Source organism: Prionailurus viverrinus, chromosome B2 (assembly GCF_022837055.1).
Source record: "Prionailurus viverrinus isolate Anna chromosome B2, UM_Priviv_1.0, whole genome shotgun sequence".
Taxonomy (NCBI): domain Eukaryota; kingdom Metazoa; phylum Chordata; class Mammalia; order Carnivora; family Felidae; genus Prionailurus; species Prionailurus viverrinus.
Genome location: NC_062565.1, coordinates 146,951,155 through 146,974,126, shown reverse-complemented (window position 1 = coordinate 146,974,126; position 22,972 = coordinate 146,951,155). Strand labels below are relative to the sequence as shown.

Below are 22,972 nucleotides of genomic sequence, written 5' to 3'. Positions count from 1 at the left end.
TGTGGAATCACTGGTGCATGCATTTAGGAATGTTCCAAAATAATTAACCTTGTTTGGGACCAATTAAGGCTATGGTATAAACTATAAATTCCCACATTGATAAAATCTAAATAGGGATATATTCCTAAAGCTAATTACTTCTTTTGTTAAGGATGTGAACATCTGTGAGTTAAAGAATTAGATAAAGAGTATGAGAAAGATGTAGAAACCAATTGCTTTTGTTTAATAATCTAGAGATTTATCTCTTTGTGGTGGCTTAACTTCTTCTTCTTTACAGGTTTCCTGGAGGATGAGGGAGATTCTCATTGTCTTTCTTCTTCTGTTTTTTTTATTACATTTTTGAAGTTTATTTATTTATTTTGAGAGAGAGAGAGCTACAAGGGGAGGGGTAGTGAGGGAGAGAATCCCAAGCTCTGTCAGCACAGAGCCTGATGCGGGTTTGAACTCATGAACTGTGAGATCGTGACCTGAGCTGAAACCAAGAAGTGGATGCTTAACCGACTGAGTCACCCAGGTGCCTCCTTTTTCTTCTTTTATACGATACATAATGATGCTTAGATTTGAGTTGCACATTCTGCTGTGGGACCCAAAGGCATTAACACAGTGTTGTAGTGCCTCCTGCTCCTACTCAAGTGAGGGAAGGCAGATGTGTTGGTGACCATTGTCCATGATGGTCAGGTACAGAAGCAGATGATTATATATGAGAGAAGTTACAGAGGGGCAACTTTTATGATGAAAACTCAGACATAGTAATAGTACTTTCCCCACAGGTTTCCATGAGGATTACCAGAAAACACTTGCTAATCACACACTTCAAAAGTGTTACCTACAACCGAGACTTTGGGGGTGGCTGTTCCTTGATTCTTCCAGTAGTTAAGTAATTCTCAATCTCTCTCTCTCTCTCTCTCTCTCTCTCTCTCTCTCTCTCTCTCCCTCTCATCTCTATTTATATCATCTTTATCTCTATCATCTCCATGTCTCTCTCAAGTTAACTAGAGGCTAAATACGATGGATGAACTCAGCACCTCTTTTATGAACCATAATTGAACAATGTTTGCACGTGGAATCATTCTATAACTTCATGGATATTCGATGCCACTCTCCAGTAAAACTATGAATTCTGAATCAAAAATATTTAAACAAGCATTTTCCATAAAGTAGAAATGCTATTACTGAAACTATTAGTTTGTTAGGTCAAAAGGGATTCAATTAACAACACCTAGGTTTTAGTTTCCTGAAAGAGTAACCAACTTGTCTAAATGTCCACGGTAAGTCTACTGCCATTCAGAGGTTGTGGAATGGATATTAACTTACTCCATTCTTACACTTCCATAACTCCAGGTGAAGTCCTTGTAACCAAATCTGTCTAATATTGAGTATATAAGTAGGTCCTACTATTGAAATCCAGCTTAAGACTTTCTGAGAATTCCATGATTTGCCTAAGTAACGAGACTTTTAGTAGCAATCTATGAACAATGTAAAAAATAGTGCTTCCAAACAAAGGAGTTGTATGTGGCAGGAACACTCAGTTTTGTTGCTTGATTTTTTTTCTTGTATGTCCATAAGCAGATCATGTCACAAAATTTTCATGCAGTGTTCCGCTAAATTGCTAACTTATTTACATAGCTGTCAGGAATTAACTTCAAATGTTGACTTATGCTATGCATGTAAGAAGTATGGGAATTCAAAGTTAGCAACATAAAAGAAAATTAGAGTCACATCCTTTCAAAGAGGCATAAAAGGAAAATCACACTCTCAATGAACAAATATACATCCACTGTCTGCCAACCGATCACCACAACTTGCTAGTGCCTTTGTTAGGGTGGAGCAGATTCATGTGAGCTCATCAGTGCTTTCCCAAGCTTATAGAATTACTAAAACAAATAAATGTATCAGTACACATGCATTTATAATCAGCACTCACCATCAACTAGATTATCTATTTTTCTATTTTTTTTAGAAATGAGAGAACATATATTAAAACTTCCCAAGCCACACGTATCATATTTTAACGACATTGCTTTAAAAATTCATCTTAAGCCAATTAATAAAAACTGCAATTTTAACAGAGTATCTAAAGGTAGAATTACTACCAAGAGAAAGGACAAACTCAAAACCTACTAATGTAGTCACAAGACTATTAAAAAAACTTTACAATTATTGGAAGATTATAGAACTGCTTCAGCGCTTCTGTACTGAGTAAGTAAGCTGTACGTGTGGGGTGTAATAAATGAAATTGTTAATTTCACTGTTTCCCTAGGGAGTAGCAGGGGAAGAGTGGGAGTTACACTATTTAGATCTCCAAATGGATCTTGGTTTATAAGCAATAATAAATCCTAAATGTGTTGCTAATTAACTCTACTTCAAACCACTCCCTTTTTTTTTAGGGCTTAAAAGACATTTGACTCCTGGGATCACTCACCATTCATATTCTTAAAGATGTTCAGGATGGGGAGGATTTGACGGTAATAGGGCACCAAAGCTTCACCCACCATCTCAGCTGACACAGCCAGATGTTGGAGGACTTTGAGGGTGACGCAAATGACCTGTCGATTTCGAAGATTCAAAGCATCTATACGGTAGGAAAGGGAACAAGCCGAAAATAAAAAGCATTAATTTCTACAATGTGAAGGTGAGTCGATTCATAGACCATGTCGTTGAAATGTACTCTGTTAGCTGGGTGAAACTTTATTATTAGAATTTTGAATGATGCACTGTAGCCTTTCATGTTATAAGCAAGATCTTGTTTGTGTGTTTTTTGTTCTTCCTGCTTGTGCTGATTCTTCACCAAGCCTAAGAAAGCCGCTCATCGTCCTTCACAGAAGAGGCTGGTGATGGACAGGTGGCATGAAAGAAAAAAGATCAGTTAGGGTCGCTGGGGTTAAAGGGCTCCCATGAAGGTTGACAGACACACTTCTATGCAACAACCCTTTCCAGTTAACAACCGTGCGATTCTTTTTTTTTTTTTTTTTTTTTTTTAAATTTTTTTTTAACGTTTATTTATTTTTGGGACAGAGAGAGACAGAGCATGAATAGGGGAGGGGCAGAGAGAGAGGGAGACACAGAGTCGGAAGCAGGCTCCAGGCTCTGAGCCATCAGCCCAGAGCCTGACGCGGGGCTCGAACTCACGGACCGCGAGATCGTGACCTGAGCTGAAGTCGGACGCTTAACCGACTGAGCCACCCAGGCGCCCCAACAACTGTGCGATTCTTAAAACCATTACCAGGAAACAAACATTTATTTGGGAAGGAAGGACTGGGTGTGGTACGTGTGAGTAGAAACTATCGGCCAGTTAACAAACACTGACAACGTTCCTCACAGAAGTGAACATCAAGTGACTATATTTAGACTCTTAAGAAAGCAGGAAAGAAAAGCGAAAATTTTAAAGCTCAGAACTTTCGAAAGAACCAACACTAAATCAGAGACCAAACAAATACACGATGGTTTTTAGAACAATTCTGAACGCACACTCTGAAAGCTGTACTGCAGAGACAGGATGGGAAAGTTACCTGTTATCCCCTCACACGCGGGGTCTGGAACGTACCATTTGTTCTAGTGGGGAAGGCCGAGGACCAAGGGCCAGGACACTAATAACTGGCTGTATAAACTTGGCCAACACCCTACACTTTCGTTCCTTGGTCATAGGAGCCTATTATCTACTTTCTAAAATGACTAAAAGTTCCCAGATTTAAGTAGAAAGCCTGTGTAAGGCATCTATTCTAGAAAGTCAGAGGGGGTGACTGATAAACTGTGATGCTCCCAGACTATTCCAAGAGAAAGTCAAAGGCTCTTATGTGTCACATGTTCTATCTTGTAGGAGAAGATTTGCCACAATTAAACTCTGTGCCATTTATGGAGGGACAAAGGAACCAGGCTACCAAAATGGATGACGCCACGGTCAATACACCTGTGATGCAGACCTGACATTATTCTTGAACTCCAGCTCACATTTCCAAAAGCCTGGATCTTCTAGTACCTCAAATTAAGTTTGTTCCAAAGACAAGTGGTCTCCATACTTTATATTTTTGTTCTGTTCCCCATACTGATAATGATACAACCAGATTCCTAGCCTCCAGGGTCAAAGTCTGTTTCTCATCCCTCACACTCCTCATGTTGTAGAGCCATCTTGTTCTGTTTTTGCAATGGCTCTTGAATTTGTGTCCTCATCCCATCCTCACCTCCTCTCCTCTGGTCCTGGGTCTCCATCCTCACCTCTAATCCTCTGGTTCTTGACCTAGGAACTCCTCTATTGGAGCACTGTCATGGCTCTTTCCAGACACCCCTTCTTTTCATCTTTCTCAAATGTCCCAACCTGTCTTTTCACACTGCTGCTGGATTAACCTTCCTAGAGCATATTTGGTCATCTCACTATCTGGTCAAAGAGTTCAGAATCTCTCCCTACCCCTTTTCCTACAAAATAAAGTACAAACTAGCCAGGCACAAGGATCACACCTGGAGTAAGTTTGAACCAAACTGAATTATCAATTAAAAATCCAAGAATACAAGGTATCATTGCCGTTTCCTCTGGAATTACTAGGAAGTTTAAAAAAGTCAGATGTGGAAACTTTATTGCCTCCAGCAATATAATGGGTATTAGGGCAATAACACCATAGGATGGCTCCTAACATCTGGTATGGTACAGACTACACTATGGTTTGGTTTAAAAGGACAGACATTTCTCAAGTTATAATAGGGATATGTGCCAATAAATCCAGTTGAAAATGTTGCAAGTCAAAAATGCATTTAATACACGTACCCTACTGAACATCATAGCTTAGTAGGCTAGGTTAATCATGCTCAGAATACTTATATTAGCCCGCACTTGGGCAAAATCATCTAACACGAAGTCTATTTTATAATGAAGTGTTAGATTGAATATCTCATGTAATATATACCTTACTGAAAGTGAAAAACAGAATGGTTGTGTGGGTACAGAACTGCGAGTGTACTGGTTGTTATCCTCACATGGCTGATGGAGAGCTGCGGCTCATTGCCACTGCCCAGAATCATAAGAGAATATTCTACCAGTAGCTCAGGAAGAGATCAAAATTCAAAATTCTGTTTCTACTGAAAGCCGATGGCTTTCATGCCATCTTAAAGTCAAAAAGTCCTAAATCAAACAATTTTTAGTTAAGGACTGTCTGTAAACACAATGTGATGAATGGAGAATGCTCAGCTTTAACTCAGGGAACGAATCTAAATATAACTATGGGATTTGATCGTATGATGGCTCATTACCACAGCATTTAGACACACTGCAGGCCATTCCATATTCTGAAAACAACTAGAAATAGAAGGATATAATTTAGCCTAAAAGTTGTAGTAATAAGATATTCAAAGGCAAAGTGTCAGAGTACTATGGGAAGATAGAAAAGGAGAAGGGAAGGTACAGTATCTCACAGTCAGTAGTGGGGGGTTCTTTTTCTGGTTTTATGCAATCTAAAACTTGTTTTTTAGGTAAATGGGTACTGAACCCTGCCTACTGACCCAGTTCAGTTTAACAAAAGAGAACTAGGAACCTGCAGAAATGTTGAACATTCTTTCAAAAAGTCTGCCAATGAAGCTAAACATGTGTAGGTTCAGAACTTCATAGTGCTGTGTCATAGCTCATATAATAGTACCTAATATATACCAAATATTTACATATTCCAGGAGTTAAGCAAAGCACTTTACATATATTAGTTTACTTAATCCTCATTCATCAAATACTTATTGAGAATGTGGATGTGCCAGTCACTGATTTAGGAACTGGAGATAGAGAAGTGAGTAAGACAGATATGGCACTCATTCACTTGCATCTTATAATATAGTATGGAAGAAGATAGTGAACAAATACTACAAGTTTGATGAATATTCATAAAAAGTTGGGTATTTAAAGAGTGACTCAAAGTGGGCCTTCAGCCCAGTTGAGAGAAAGAAGACTGCGAGACTCTAGGGTTGAGTGGATGTTATTTAGGTGAAGAGTATTTATTCCAGAAGGGGAAAGAGCGTGCTAGAAAATGTCTCCTCTCCTCTTAGATAAAGGAGTCCTCCTTGTACAAGATAGACTCTAGCTCATAGGGATAAAGTTCTACTTAGCAATGTGGGGGAAAACTCCAGATATTTTAGAAACTGTCTTCTAAATAGTTTCATCATTGTGTACATATTTTCCTTAAGGTCATTTAGAAGTGGTAGGAAGAAGCATGTAGGTGTGTGTAGATATATATAAATGTAGCACTTTTTCTCAAGCTAAAAGATTCACTAGGTCCCATCTTGCCATATCAACCAAATGGAATCAGATGTTTAAGATCCTGGGTTTCTGCCTTTTCTCTCTACTCATCCGTACTTCCCACCCCACTTCTTAAGACGAACTCATAGCCACATCCGAATAAATGTTTTATAAACTGTTTAGTGAAGAAGGATTAGGCGTCAAAACAGAACCACATGGGTGTGTTGTGTTTTTCAAATACAAAATAAATGTATAAATGAGTGCATACAACTCTCATTCCATTTTGGATATTTTGTTCTTCACCAAGAAAGTCTTTCTGTTGACACTATGAAGTCACAAGTAAGAGAATCTATTAAAGATGTTAGAAGAGAGAGCTATCTGTGCATGGGTATAGCCCATGCTGTACAGCCTATGGACACCAGCCCATCTGGTGACTGCAGAAAAGATTTTTGTAGCCATAGTGGTTACTGAATATTGGCTTATCACAGTGGTCTTCTTTTAGAATATGTATGTCAAAGCTTGCAATAACAGAGCCGGGGATATGCTCATTTACTATCAATGTTAGAGTTTGCCATATAGAATATATTGACTAAAGAGTAAAGTTTATATATATATATATATATATATATATATATATACACATATATATATATACATATATATATGTGAGTGACAATAACATCAAACTGCTGTTGATTAGGTTTATGCCTGTATGTATAGATAACTGATCACTTGGAAATAAACTAATAGTGTCCTTCACCATGGATAGTAATACTAGCTATCAGGAAATAATTATTTCATTTTACTGCAACCTTGATTGAATTAACATGGTTGTGATACATGTTATTGGATGGACAATGACTGACAAGTAATATGTGTGAACCATTACTCTTAATGGCATCTAAAATGGAACTGGATGACCAGGGAATAGTTCTAAAACCTCTGTAGTCACTGTGAAATAAAGGCAGTGTATGCACTATAAAAGCCCCTTCACTTCATCCAGGAGGGATCTTTTTATGCTTCCCCTTTCCACTTCAGTTCCTCTATTTTTCTTTCTCATTCTTGAGGAATGAAGATATACCATTAAGTTGGAAGTCTTTTTGTTCTTACTATCCCAATGGAATTAAATAAAAAAGACGGCTTTTTTTTTAAACAAAGTTCTTTTTCTTTGAAAAAGTATGTTAACAGATATAAAGAATATGATTCTGTAGCTTGAAAGAGAAGGAATGTGTTTATTCTTGTGTTGATGGGCCTGAAAGCTATTGTCAAGACATAAGTGAGAACTTTGAACTCAAGATTTAAGATTTTGAAAAGGGTCTGACATGAGACATCTACTGACATTATAGGTCAGCCAGTGGAACCTTTCTATTCAGAGAATTGGATTTCTATTGTACTGCTTACTGCCTTCAAGAATAATCAACAAGACAGAGCTCCCAGATATATAGAAATTGCTGAAGAATAAGGAAAAAAATAATTTAAAGTCAAAGTGGTAAAACTTATTCATCTTAGATGGTTATAAGCTACATGTATGATTTTTCTCAAGCATAAAATCTATTATTGCCATAATCTGTGCAAAGTCTGAACATTTTCTACTATTAGATATGATTCACTACTGGGAAATCAGGAAAAATGGAAATATTTCTACTTCTTCTTTTAAAACTGGAAACACCAAACAAAATGCAAAAGCCAACAATAAAATCTAAAAAAATATTTTTGACATATGCTATAAATGTTAATATCCTTGATATACAAATAGCTATCACAAGCCAATAAAAGAATTTGCTAATTAAAAATTGGCAAAGAATATGCATAGATAATACACAAAATAATAAAACAAATAAACAATATTCCAGAATGTTCAACTTCGTTAGTAATCAAGATAAACACTACTTAATAATTTTGAGTATCATGTAACAGAAAGGTTTTGAAGAGTTAATACTCAGTGTGGACACAGGTTTGGGGAAAGAGGCACTCTCATAGATACCACATTACAAGCCATCACAACCTTTCTATAGCAATATAGTAGTTCCCCCCTATCTGTGGGGGATATGTTCCGAGACCCCCCCGCCAGTAAATGCTTGAAACAGCAGATAGTACCAAAGCTCACATATGCCATGTTTTTTTCTATATGTACATTCTTATCATAAAGTTTAATTTATAAATTTGGTACAGTAAGAAATTAAAAATTATAACTAATAGAACAATTATAACAATATACCATAGTAAAAGTTATGTGAATGTGGTCTCTGTCCCTCTCTAAATATCTTATTGTACTATACTCACTCTTCTTGTGATGATGTGAGATGAGAAAATGCCTACATGATGAGATCGAGTGAGGTGAATGACGTAGGCTTTGTGACACAGCATTAGGCAACTACCGACTTCTGACATATGCCAGAGGAGGATCATCTGTCTCTAGACCGCAGCTGACCACAGGAAACTGAAACCATGGAAAGCGAAACCATGAATACAAGTGCGTGTGTGGGGTGGGGGGGCAGGATGGGGACTACTGTGTGCTTATAATTAACCCAGCAATTTCACTTCTGGGCATTTGGTCTAAAGTATGCAACAGTGCAGAAAGAGTGATAGGGAAGGATGTGAAGGATAGTATTATTTATAACTAGAAACAATCCAATTGTTTCAAAAACAATGGATTAAATAAAGTCAGGTGTACCTACATAATGGAAAATTATAGTTACTCAAGTCATCTAATAGAAAAATATTTTTTAAAAATAGGAAAGTGTTTATAAGATACAGGTGAATAAAAAAGTAGCTTATAAAGCATATTTTTACTATGTTCTCATTGTGTAGAACAGAATTATATACTCCACTGCAGTAGAGATGATATTTTCCATAGGTGTATACAGACATAGGGTTTTATTCCATTAAAAAACATAATTTTTAATACTGCTTAAAAATGTCAGTATACTTTGCATATTTACCTAAAAATATTATTCTTCATGGTCATAACTTTGTATATTTTAATATAGTGGAATATGGAACTCTCTCCTTATTCTTTCCCAGTATTTTCTTGATTACTCTTAACCATTTATATCTTGAGGCAAACTTTAACATAATTTGGTCAGGTTAAAAAACATGCTTGAGACTGATAATTTCAATAAAAATTTATTGAAATTTTTATTCAATAAATTTAGAGACTAATTTTGGGGGAAATTATCATCTTTACTACTGAATCTTTCCATTAAAAACATGTTTCTCTTCAGTTTTCCTTGTTGTATTTAAGCTCCTCAGAAAAGCTTTATGATATTTTTCATTTAGATTCCGCATAATTTGTTAGGTTTACTCAAAGCAATTTTATACTTTGTTACCATTTGTCTAAGAGCATATTATCCCAAAATGCATTCTGAAAATTATTGAGAACACATACATAAAACATATTATTTTCATATATTTATTTACTGGCTAACTTACTGAATTCTCTTATTGGTTCTATTGTTTTTGAGTGAATTCAGTTGGTGTCTGTAAGTAATTATATTACCACAAACATTGCTAAATTGATCTTAGCTTTCTGATATTTTTTTTGGTCATATGACAGAGGCCGGGATTTCTGAAAGAAAGTACAGTATTATAATGCTGAGGGCGGACATTTTAGTTTTTGGATCATTCTCATTTATTTTGATATCTTAAATGATTATTTTTATTATATAAAATGTGTACAATATAAAGGGTCATTTGACCATTTTTAAGTATACAGTTCTGTGGTATTAATAACATTCACAATGTTGTGCAATTATCATCACTATCCGTTCCCAAAACTTTTTCAAGTTTCTATTTCCAAACTCTATACCCATTCTGCAGAAACTCTCTGATCTTTTCCTCTCCGGCCCCTGGTGACCTCTCATCTACTTTCTGTCTCTAGGAATTTGCCTATTACAGATGTCTTCATGTATCTGAAGTAATTTTTTGAAGTTAAAATATTTTATAAATATTTAAGCTTGTTTGGCCTAATATATTACTTGAATTAGATTTAAATGGATATAAATTTTTCCGGTCAAGGGGCGCTAATCATCTAATTCATTAATTTACAGAGTATAACGAATTCACAATGTGTTTTCAAACTAAGTGTAGGTTTCAAAATTGTAGAAATTTTTCCTCTTCCAAAACAGAACTCAATTTTCTCTTTCTTCCTCTGTCCCTCTCCCCTGCTCATTTGCACGTGTGCTCCCTCTCTCTCCCTCTCTCTCTCTCTCTCTCAAATAAAAAAAAAGGAAGAAAGGGGTACCTGGGTGACTCAGTCAGTTGAATGTTCTACTCTTGATTTCAGTTCAGGTCATGATCCTGGAGTCCTGGGATAGAGCCCTGCAATGGGTTCCATGCTCAGCATGGAGCCTGCTTAAGGTGCTCTCTCTCTCTCTCTCTCTCTTTCTCTCTCTCCCTCTGCCCCTCTCCCCAGCTCAAGCTCTCTCTCTAAAATAAAAAAAAATCAACTAATTAAAAGTAACAGAACTCAATTGCTAAATAAATATTATATGGCCGGATTTCTCATATTCCTGGATAATTAAGCATCAGAGACTTAGGTCAGCTATTATGAACATCCAGGAAGCCTACATAAGGGTTACAATTTTGTCTTTAATTCATTCTTTTCCAGTAAGCATTCTGTACATAAAAAGCATCAATTTTTCTCTATCCCATACAGAAAGGAATTATCTTTATTTTCTATCAAAGTTTTGTCATTACAAGTGGTTAATTTTTTCACTTTTCAATTGGTAAGAATATATTATGACTTTAGGACCACAGCGCACAATTTAGTATTTGGTGAGAGTGTTTGGCTTTTCTTTCCCTTAAATACTTAAAGATAGAAAATAATTGTTTTAAAAATAAATGAAAGTATTCATTACTTAAATGGACTTAACAGTAGAGTCACTAGCATGATCAACCTTACACTCACAATTCTGTAGACATAAAAGAAGCTGAGTAATGACGTAATCCTGTGCACTGCACCTTCTTGCTGTGGCCAAGGTTGGCTCTGTGCCTGCTTTCACACATACTGAACACCTCCAATGGCGGCAAAGACTAAACTTCCCAATACCCTGCTTTGTCAGAAAGCAGTGCATCGTTTGGCTTTTTGAACCTTGCTCCCCTGCTGGCTCAGTTCAGCCTGAAGGAGCAGGTGACAGATGGAATTATGACCAAGGGAAGGTGTTGGCCAACGCTGACTCCATTCTCCGAATAAGACCAAGTCACAATCTGCTATGACAAGCAGGCACTACCTCTGAGAATTACTGTTACATTCCCCTCCTCTGGTGGAGGGAGGGTTTCTAAATTTACCCAGCTTTAAGGCAGTGGAAGCAGCAGACTATGAGGAAGGACAAAACATACATAGGCTTTCCACAACACTGGCACGCTGAGAGCCGTAGCACCAAACAGAAGGCAGATAAACATACCCATTTCTAAGGAGGAGCTGCCCTCTCCACCCCAAAGCAGGAATTTGCAGAGCTACCCCCTGCTGAGCTTGGCATCAATATCTGGTACAGTTCTGGGGTCGATTATTCAAGCAGATTATTTGAGAGCGCCCAAGAAACTAGCAGTGATCACTATGAGCCAGGGGGAGTTCTCTATAATATCAGGCCAAGCTTATTTCATGTATTCTTACGACGGAGATCGTAACAGGACTGTATCAGCGAGACATCTGGCAAGACCTCCCTTGTTTTTCCCTTTTTGATTTTTGTTGTTGTTTTGTTTTAAAAAGAGAGAGAGAGTATGAGCAGGGAGAGAGGCAGAGGGAAAGAGAGAATCCCGAGCAGACTCCATGCTCAGCACAGAGACTGATGCTGGGCCCAGTCCTGAGGGATCATGACCTGAGCCGAAATCAAGAGTTGGAAGCCTAACCAACTGAGCCATATGGGTGCCCCTGGCAAGACCACCCTTGTAGGCAAGGTACAGACAGGCATGGTTGAAGAATTAGGCTTTTTTTTTTCTTTTTTCTTTCTTTCTTTCTTTTTTTTTTTTTTCTTGTGTGAACAATTGAATCCAAGCAATATGCCCTGATGATTTTGGTCCCACTGCAATACCACCAAGGTCTATACTTGATCTAATTCATTTTCCGTTTAACATTTTTATTATAACTTGGATGAGAGTTATAGAATTCAAATCTATTAACTTTTCAATGACCCAAAGTTAGGAAGTCTGCAGAGATATGACCATGAAGGGCCACCATGAAGGTGAAAATAATAATTTGTTCTTACTATCATCTTGATTTGGCACTGTGCTAAACACTCTACTTATATGATTTGTTAATCCTTACATCATTTCTGGGCAGTAGGTTTTATAATCCCCTGGAGGAAATGAAATAATTAATTTGCCAAAACCGTACAGCTAGTTAATCGCAAGCCCGAGTCTGCTTTGCATGAGCTCAAGGCCTGTGCTCAGAGTGGTTAGACCCAACTTCCTCCCAGCATCTCATCAAGTCCTGGTGGAAATGAAGCCAGACTTGGAACCTGTTCAGGAGAGAGGTTCAGAGCTGCACAGCAAACACAGACTTTAACATGGACTTTGGGCAGTGAGACTAGATACCTGCTGGGTCCTGAGCTCAAGCAGCTTGTTCTTAAGGGTCATGGTGGAGCTTAGTTTTCTGGCATCTTCTGAGCCAGCAAGCAACGCTCTGTACTGGGACTATACTTCCACTAGAACTCAGCCCTACATGGAAGGATGAAGACTTGCAGATGAAGTTTTAGCCTTGGCAAGTAAAAACTCTTGCCCTAATCAAGACAGACAATGATGATGGTAGTGATGATGATGGTGATGGTAACTATTATACTTACACTAGGTGCTCTGCTAAGAGCTTGAAATGTATTCACTCATTTAATCACTGAAATAACCCATACATTGGGTACCATTCTTCTGCCAATTTCAAAAACTGAGCCCCAACATGGTTAACTTGTCTAAAAGCTGGTAAGTGGTAGAGTTAGGATTTTGACCAAATGGTCTGCCTTCAGAGACTCTGCTCTTAACCATTACATGATATGGAAAATTGAGGACAGCCAATACATGATGAATTCAGTTTGAAAATGTACTATTTCTATTTTTAGCTCTTTATCCCTTTTATTCGACTGTGGGTTGTTTGTTTGTTTGTTTGTTTTTTGTTTTTTTGGCATAGACAGCTATACGCTCCATTTCCATCACCTCTGCTACCTCTCTCATTTTTGTTTTCCATCTCTCTCATTCATCTTCCCTACTCAAACAGGGCTGGGCCTAATTTCCACTCCCCATTACAGGTTCAGAAAGAATCTTTCCTCTGGTGAGTGACCAGCTAACTGTTCAAATATTTCTGGGGTTGTCTAACCCCTGCCTCAGAGAGCTATCACCCTGCATCTATGAACACGTTATTTCTGTACAGGAAATTTTGTAGAGTGACATCAGCTTTATATTATGACTTCTTAAATGGGGAATTAAAGATGGTAACTGACGGGTTAAGTGTGAGAGAAATGGGTAGAGAGGAAGGAGGAAAGAACAGTGACCATCCGAGAGTTGGGTATTATAATCCCACCATGATTGCTCGTATTCAACACAACACTTACCACTTGTTAGAAGCCTGCTTTCCACACAACCTCACATAGTGATCACAACTCTCTGAGGTATGTATTAAATTCCTTATTTTGGAGATGCAGATTCATCTCATAAACTCAATGAGTTGGACTACAGAGAGCAGCAGAAGCAAAGGCCATGTTCATGGCCTTTCCAGTGGCCATGCTAATTCTCGAAAAGCACAGAGGAAGGTGGTCTTTAACAACAGCTACTGAAAGTTCACAAGATGGAGGTGACTTCCTCAGAAAATGGATGTTTTAAGCTATAAGATTCCAGATTCCGTTTCCCTCAATAGCTATGGATTCTCATTTGGGAATCTGAATTGGTCAGTGTAAGTTAGGTTTGCTGCAGGAACAGATTAACCCCAAAGTCTCACTGGCTTTGCAGAGAAAAGGAGAATCTCATATGCCCAGTAGACATCCAATTCAGGTTAACACTGGGCACGAAGAGAGATAGAGGGCCGTGCATTGTCTCCAAAAAGCTTAGTTTGGAGGGAGCACACACTTCTTCTATTCACAGCCCAACGGCAGTTAGCCCCATGGTTCTGCATAACTGCATAACAGAACTGCTAGGGGCCTGAGAGATATTTGGTGCTCAGTAAATGTATCTGACGTGGAATTCATGTTCTTTGGGGAAACTGACCCTTCTCCTTTCCTCTAACCTGTACTATGGGCAGCTTGCATGACCTAGGTTAATCCAGGATATCCCATCCCCCTTGACCACAGTTCAAGGCTGAGCTGAGCATGTGCACCTCGATGGGATATTCACAGCGAATCTTTAACTTTTACTTTTTCTGGAGATTCAGGGACAATGACACTTTGTCTTTTTACAGGTGTAAGTAAGTAAGCATGTAGTCCCAGGATCTACTGGGCACATTTGGAGGCTAAAAGGGAGCCAGCTTTAAATGACCTTGCATGAAACAAAGCAGAGGGTGACAATGGTGAGCCACCAGATTAAACCTTGCTGGGATTGAGACTCATCTCTGCGTTGTTCAGTTATGTAAATTATTAAGCAAACCTGACTGACAATTTGAATTTTTTTTTTTTTGCATTTTGTAACCAAAATAATCCTAATGGACCCCTTTTCCATATTTTCAGAACAAATTAGCTATTTCCTTCTTAAATTAAAAATCATTACTTTTTTATGGTTATCACTTTAAAAATAATTTACCTGGAAAATTTCAATGTATATAAGTAAAAATTATTAGATCACAAATAAAGAATAATGCATTTCACTTGTGCTTGCTCCTTTCTAATTAAATACAATTCTCAAGACCATTTTTTGTGTTGTGATATGAACTCTCATGCTTTATCCTTAACAGGTATATTTTTTTCCCATTGAGTATTCTTTAACAAGAGTATTTTGCTTTGTCAAATGTTATTGTTGCTTGAATGTTAAGTGGCTTTGGCTGTGTCTGTGCATGTTTATCCTTTATAGCTGGGTGACCTCAACTCATTAGAGCTCTCCTAATGAGGCCACTGTCCTATGTGGTGTCTATTTGTAGATCTGTGATATTTCTGTAATTCTTCAGCCGCTGGAGTCACCTTGCCTTCTAGTAGACCATCTCACAAATGTACGTTACTACTCATAAACAAAAAGAATCACCTGAAAGAATGTAAGATGAATAAACAAAAAATTGATCTCTCCACTTAAATAATTTCCCTAGCCAATGCAAAGCATTATGTCATTATACTCTTTATTCGCTGCTTTATATTAGGGATTCTTACACAATAGTTTTCGTATTACATACATTATGGTGGCAAGCCTAAATGGCCACTTCACAGTTTTGATTATGACACCTATACAAATTTTAGTGTGGACGGCAGCTATGTACCTGATTAAATTAATTTTGCCAATATTTTGATGTATCGACTATGTACTAGCAAGCCCATTAGATGCTGTTGGGAATATGTTACTTTCTAACATTATGTTCTAAGTGACTGCAAGAAAGGAAGATAGAAAGTTCTGTGGGGGAGGGAAGGTGGGGTGGGGAGAGGGCTGGAGTTTAGGGTAGGCAAGGAGAGGAGAAACAGAAGAGGTTCCATAGAACAATTCTATTAGAGCTGGGCTTTGAAGGTCCCTTATCATTGAGGCATTTGGGGATGGGAGACTGGGCATTCTCGAAAGAAAGCAAAGGTACGGGATAAGAAGTTTAATAGCACATCTGCTTTGGCTATAGCACAGGGCATACAAAGGGAAGTGCAGTTGACCTTTGAACAACACGGCTACATGGATCCACTTATATGCAGATTTTTTTCAATAAATACAGTACAGTACTATAAATATACTTTCTCTTCCTTATGATTTTCTTAACGACATTTCCCCTAGCTTACTTTATTGTAAGAATTCAGTATATAATACGCATAGCATATAAAATATGTGTTAATCACCTGTTTATGCTATCACGAAGGCTCCCAGGCAACCATAGACTATTAATAGTTAAGTTTTGGGGGAGTCAAAAGTTTCTAGTGTTGAAAGACCTATGACTCTAAATTGAAATTTCCCAGGACAATGAATGAACACATAGCTGCATGAATGCATATCAACATGAAATTTGACATCACCATGTGGAGAGTATCCAGAAAGTTTTCAGAGATTGGGAGATAGAGGCCACAGGCAAATGACTGAAAACCCCAATGGCATCAAGATGTTCAAAGCAAGGTAAGAACTTGGGAGGCCATAGAGACGTGACCTCAAAATTCTGAATGGACATTATTTTCAACATAGCCAAACTAATAATCAAGTGTGATGGAAGGATTTCCAGATAATAAGGACTAAAACTACACCTTTCATACACTTCCAGGAAACTACTGGAACGTGTGCACTATAAAAATGATGAGGAAAACAAGACACACAGCTAGGGAAAAAGAGGGTAAACCTGAGAGAGGAGTAACAACGTCTCAGGTCACCAGATTGGAGCAGAAAGATGGAGGGTGGAAGGACCAAAGTCTCCAGAAAAAATAAAATTGATGGGTTACCTGATGTTCTGAACATTTGGAAAACAACATTCATTTGCTAGATCTTGAAGCATTTGAAAAAAAATAGTAAGTATATACAAATCAAGCAAACCACAGGAAAGACAATGATCACTGCTAAGAGAGACAGGTTGTCTAAAGGAAGAAATGTAACCGTAGATGTGTGATTCGCGACAAACAAGACTGGTGTGATCACAGTAGTGTAACAGCTGATCATGGATCTGACCAAAATAGTGACATGACTGTATCATAAAGATGGTGGGGGGAAGAAGATAAGCTTGTGGAAGAGAGTTAAATGTTTAGAAATTGAGATATAATTGACATACAATGTTCGTTTCAGGTGTACAGTGTAATGATTTGGTGATTATATAAATTGCAAAATGGTCCCTTCAACAAGCCTAATTAACATGTCACCACATATAGTTACAAACATTGTTTTCCTGTGATGAGTGCTTTTAATACCTACTGTCTTAGCAACTTCTAAATACCAACACAATATTGTTAACTACAGTCACCTTGCTGTACATAACATCCCCCATGACTTCTTTGTTTTACAACTGGAAGTGTGTACCTTTTGACCACTTTCACCCATTTCTCCCACCCCCAACACCCAACCTCTGGCAACCACCAATCTGTTCTTTGTATCTATGAACTTGTTTTTCGTTTTGTTTTGTTTTAGTTTCTTGAGGTTGCACATATAAGTGAGATCATATGGTGTTTGTATTTCTCTGACTTATTTCATGCAGCATAATGCCCTTGAGGTCCACCCATGTTGTCCAAAAATTGTAAGATGTCCTCATTTTTTTATGGCTGAGTAACATCCCATAATATACATACCACAGTTTCTTTATCTGTTTACCTATCAACGGGCACTTAGGTTGTTTCCATATCTGGCCATTGTAAATAATGCCGCAGCAAACATGGAGGTACACATACCTTTTTGAGTTAGTGTTTTTGTTTCTTCGGATAAATACACAGAAGTAGAATTGCGAGATCATATGTTAGTTCTTCTTTACATTTTTTGAGGAACCTCCATACTGTTTTCCACAGTGGCGGCACCATTTTATATTCCCAAGAGGGTTGTGCTTTTCTCCATATCCTCGCCAACACCTGTTGTCTCTTGTCTTTTTGATAGCCGTCATTCTAACAGATGTGAGGTGACAGCTCATTGTGGTTTTGATTTGTATTTCCCTGATGTTAAGTGATGTTGAGCATCTTTTCATGTGCCTGTCGGCCATCTGTATGTCTTCTTTGGAAAAATGTCTATTCAAATCCTCTGGCCATTTTTAAAAATTGGATCTGTTTTTTGTTATTGAGTTGTATGAGTTCTTTATATATTTTGGATATTAACCCCTTATCAGATACATGATTTGCAAATATTTTCTTTCATTCGGGAGGTTGCCTTTTCATTGTATTTATTTGGCTTTTGTTGTGAGAGCTAGCTTGTGATCATTACTTGGTAACTGGCAGTCCCACTAAAATCGTATGGTTGGGAACAATCAGACAGTGGGGACAATCTCTCAAGGAAGTTCCCAGACCAAGACATATTTTTTTTTTTTGTGATTAGTAACTATTTCTCTCATTTATCTGTAGTCATGACAGACTATTTGGGTTTCCTTTTGTCATCTTACTTTTTTTCATTTTTTACATGCTACCTTGGCTTTTTTTAAGTTATTGCCTTAGCTTCATTTTTCATTTTTCTTTCCCTCGTACTTCATATGATAACCACCTATTTTAGCCCACTAATGATTCCTTTTAAGGCCTAAAAACTTGAAGTCATATTTTTCTAATTATTCATAGCATGAATGAAGCAACATCTCTCGATTTCCTAAATATAAGATGGAAAATGATCATTCATCTGTTTCCACCAACTCATCCCTTACCTTGTTCTCATTCCCGGCATCTTCTGGGAGGATCTGGTGTGTCAAGCGTAATCTTGGCCCTGGTCGGCTTTGCCCTGACCCTGCAGCAGCAGCAGACACTGGGGGCTTGTTAGAAACCCAGTTCTCAGATCCATCTCACAGCTGCTGTGTGGAACCTGCATTTCACCGGGTCTGCAGGTGATTCCTATGCATGCTGAGGTTGGGGACATGGCGCTCTAGAGGCAGGCTGTCCCCTTGGATTGGCAAGATCACAAATCTTAGAGCTGAAGGTCAGACAGTGGAGGACCAGTATCATATTGTCTCTCAGTCAAGAGGTTTACTCTTCTTCCAGAGGGAAATTTAGGTAGCTGTTTTTTTTGTTTTGTTTTGTTTTTTTAAACATGATGCCATGGCCTTCCAAGAACCAAGACTCATGCTAATTACATCTTCACCTGGAACATTTTTATCAACATAAACTGATCCTCTTTATACACGTGAAATTTTTTATATTAAATTCTACTTTTCTACAATTAAAATAACTGCTCTTCCCTTCTGTTTTCCCTATTTGTCCCAATATATCTTTTATTTTTACGTATTTTTAATTTTTAAAAATTATGTAATTTATTTTTTAAATTTACATCCAAGTTAGTTAGCATATAGTGCAACAATGATTTCAGGAGTAGATTCGTTAGTGCCCCTTACCCATTTAGCCCATCCCCCCTCCCACAACCCCTCCAGCAGCCCTCTGTTTGTTCTCCATATTTAAGAGTCTCTTAAGTTTTTGTCCTCCTCTCTGTTTTTATATTATTTTTGCTTCCCTTCCCTTAAAGTCCTCATATGAGTGAAGTCATATGATATTTGTCCTTCTCTGACTAATTTCGCTTAGCATAATACCCTCTGGTTCCATCCATATAGTTGCAAAAGGCAAGATTTCATTCTTTTTGATTGCCGGGTAATATTCCTATATATATATATATATATATATATATATATATATATATATATATATTTACATATATATACCACATCTTATTTATCCATTCATCCATCGATGGACATTTGGGCTCTGTCCATACTCTGGCTATTGTTGATAGTGCTGCTATAAACATTGGGGTACATGTGTCACTTCGAATCAGCATAACTGTATCCCGTGGATAAATACCTAATAGTGCAATTGCTGGGTCATAGGGTAGTTCTACTTTTAATTTTTTGAGGAAACTTCATACTGTTTCCCAGAGTGGCTGCACCAGTTATTTTTAAACTCTTTAAGTATTATTTAGTTTTATATACACAGAGAAAGTTTATATTCGGTTTATTCCCCACAAACCAATTGCAAAGTCAATTGTCACAGCTAATATATTTGACTTCATGTTTTTCACCTTATTTTGTGCCTTTGACTCATGGCACTTCCTTGCTCTCTACTCAGTGTTTGTCATTTTAATATGTATGTTCTGTTTTGACCACTTCCATCTTTCCCATTGATTTTGAAGGCTTAGACCCAAGTTTCCTGGACTTTTATACACATTAACTCCAAAATGATTACTTGAGATTTCATGCAGTTTTCAAATTCTTTTTCCATCAACTATTTAAACTGAACTTGAGATTCAGTGGCTCTTAATTCACACTATGAGATCCTCATTTTGGGGTTCTTAACTTTGCTTTACTTTCTGAGAGTTAGAGCATATTGTCAGTAACTTCTTGTACGACAGGCGAGTGGACATTATGCTTATAAGTCTTTTTCCCCTCAAATGTTCATGCAGTTTGTTATATACATCATGTCTTTTGCTCATGTGAACTGGATGAAATGTACTCAAGGTGTTTCTCTTCTGATTCTCATTGTTGTCTCAGATTAATGTTGGAAAAATTCTTAGCCCCGGTTATTTTTATTTCTTTGTTGTGTAGCCTTTTTCCCTGTCTAAATGTTTGAAGGGCTTTTCTTTATGTTATAATCTAAGCTTTTTGACTAAATGTGCCTAGATATGGGTCTCTCTTTATTCATTGTCTTTAGACTGCAACGAGCTTTTTCTACCTGCAAAATAAGGGGTATTTTCTATCTCAGAAAAAAATGTCTTTCAATCACCTTTGCCATTATCATTTCTATTCCCATTGTTTTGATGTTTCCTCTTGGGACTCCCTAGAACTGTTAGCTCCTGTTTATGTCTCTGTTCTCCATTTTATATTCTTTCTCACCTTACTTTTATCTTGTCTTTTCTGAGAGAGCGTCCTAAGGTGGTGGCCTCCATTGACAATTCGGTGCTGCGCAGATGATGATCATTCCCGATGCCGCTGTGCAGATGTGATCTTCAGTCTCTTGACTAAAGAGTCTTTGTCTGAGTCTGAGTCTTGACTCAGAGTCTTTTGTGCTCTGTCATCTTTAGTCTCCCTGTCTCAGCATTGGTTTATTTTCATTTCAGTCTTGTCTCCTCTTGTGGGTTTCCGCCTCTGTCTCCTAGAAGCCACATCTTCCTGCATCCTGAGGATGTCATACAACTTTCTACAGGTTTCTTCTGGATCCTACACTAAATGTCACTGAGGTATTCTTTTTCTGTCACTGTTCCAGATATTTCCTTCTTGTGTGAAGCAGCGTTTTATGAATGGCCCCATGTGGCGGTGTTATTGTTATTGTTCTTGCTTCTACTGAAGAGAGAGATTCCCACAATCAGCATTTGTGGTTGCTCTCGGCACCTCTTCATCCTCCTGGACACCAGTGGAATCCCCTTCTGAGTTTAATATGCAAAGTTTCTAGAGGTTCCTCCCTGGAATTGTTCTGCTGTATTTTGATGGATTTATGTTTTCCTAATTGGATGGAGTAAATGGAAATCTACAGCCCATGGTTCAGGTTGCTGAAAGAGTTCATCTCATCCTTGACTACAAAGTTTTCTGGTTGCTCTCAGCAATCAGTGCTCCCTTGCCAACCCTGACTACTTTATACTGGTACTTTCTTGGAGTTTCTGACCTAGAATAACCCAAAAAGTGGGAGGTAAGGGGAACAACTATAAAGCAGCATAAATGGAATGAGGTGTTAGGTGTGTGCTCTTCTGGTTATTACTGAATGACCCCACTTGGGGTCTTGAACAAAAGATAGAATGAGAAAGAAAAGGGTCTTCTTACCTGTTTTCACATTAGAAAGTCTAGAGTCATTGAATGTGTCTAATTTTTTTTTTGTATTGGTGTGACGAGCCTTGTAATTAACTGAAATCACCCCCAGATTCTAGAAGTAGATAGGAAGCCCATTCCCCTTCTTACCCTTGCTGGGAGTTTTTATATTTTGCTTTACTACTAGAGGTATTAGTTAGAATTCAAGAAAAACTATTCAAAAACTTCTAGCTGGTGATGGTGACATTAATTTTTGCCCCTGGAGAGAGGCAAAATCATTCTAATATTACAGCTTGAAAGTAAGGCACACACCCCTATTAACGTGCTATGCCAATTATGTGTATCAGCCTGCTTCTAGATCAGTTAGCCTCATTCCAGAATTCACCTGAAAGATTTAGTTTTTTGCACGTAATATTTTTCACACTGTGATGGAACTGTGCATGATCTTACATAATCAGTATTCCTTCCTGAGGGGGGGAAAAATTGGCTTTCAGTGATGTAAACAGATGGAGAAGTAAGCCAAGGTAGATTCAGGATCAGTATATAATAGCAGAAGCCCAGGAAGAAAAGCAACGATATCTACCAGAATAAATTTTCATTGCCTCTAGAACCTTGAATTACCAAATTCATATATAGTTAATTTTACCTGACAAAACACGTTTACTGAGTTCTTAATAATGTTTTCACTTGTGAGCAAATTACCTCTAGGATGTGCATACTGTGAATTTTGTCCTTAGAACACATCACTTCTCTCTTAACTCGTTTAAACATCTCTAAAATACAGATCAAACAAAACTGAAAATCAATTCACCTTGGTCTGCAATGCTGTGCTTTGGTATGTTTTAATCGTAAACAGTATATCAAAATATTACTTAGAAACCCTCTTTCTGCCCATCAGTGTTTTTAAAGGAGATATGAGCAAAAAAGTCCCGAGAAGACAGTGGTTCTAATAAGATCAATTTCTTTTAAAGAAAAGAACAGACTTCCGGATGTTGCTGGTATTCTGCTGGGGGCAGGAGGTGAAGGATCGTGTACTGTAAAGATAGGTTCTGGGGAGAATGTTCTGGGCCTTTCTATTTGTCAATAAAACTTGTGCATCATTCTTTAGAAAATGTAGCATTTCAGCTAGAATTTAACATGTTCAAAAATTGTGAGCTGTTAGAATAAATCACATTTGGAAAAGGTTTTACTGTAACTCAGTGTTGTATATCCTTCCTGAAGGACTTCAAAGATCAGCCCTTCACTCCGCTGATGCACAAAGGGAAAGGAAAATGGTTTTAAAGTGT

The 22,972-nt window shown here is 37.7% G+C and overlaps 1 protein-coding gene across 2 annotated transcripts in view; it reads right to left on the bottom strand.

Moving 5' to 3' along the window:
• PACRG (parkin coregulated) overlaps positions 1 to 22,972 on the bottom strand; it is a 505,579-nt gene that overhangs the window by 204,191 nt on the left and 278,416 nt on the right. For both annotated transcript variants that reach the window (XM_047860011.1, XM_047860012.1), the window contains exon 4: positions 2,423 to 2,572. In XM_047860011.1, coding sequence (XP_047715967.1) covers positions 2,423 to 2,572 — 150 coding nt within the window. The remainder of the gene's footprint in view (positions 1 to 2,422; positions 2,573 to 22,972) is intronic.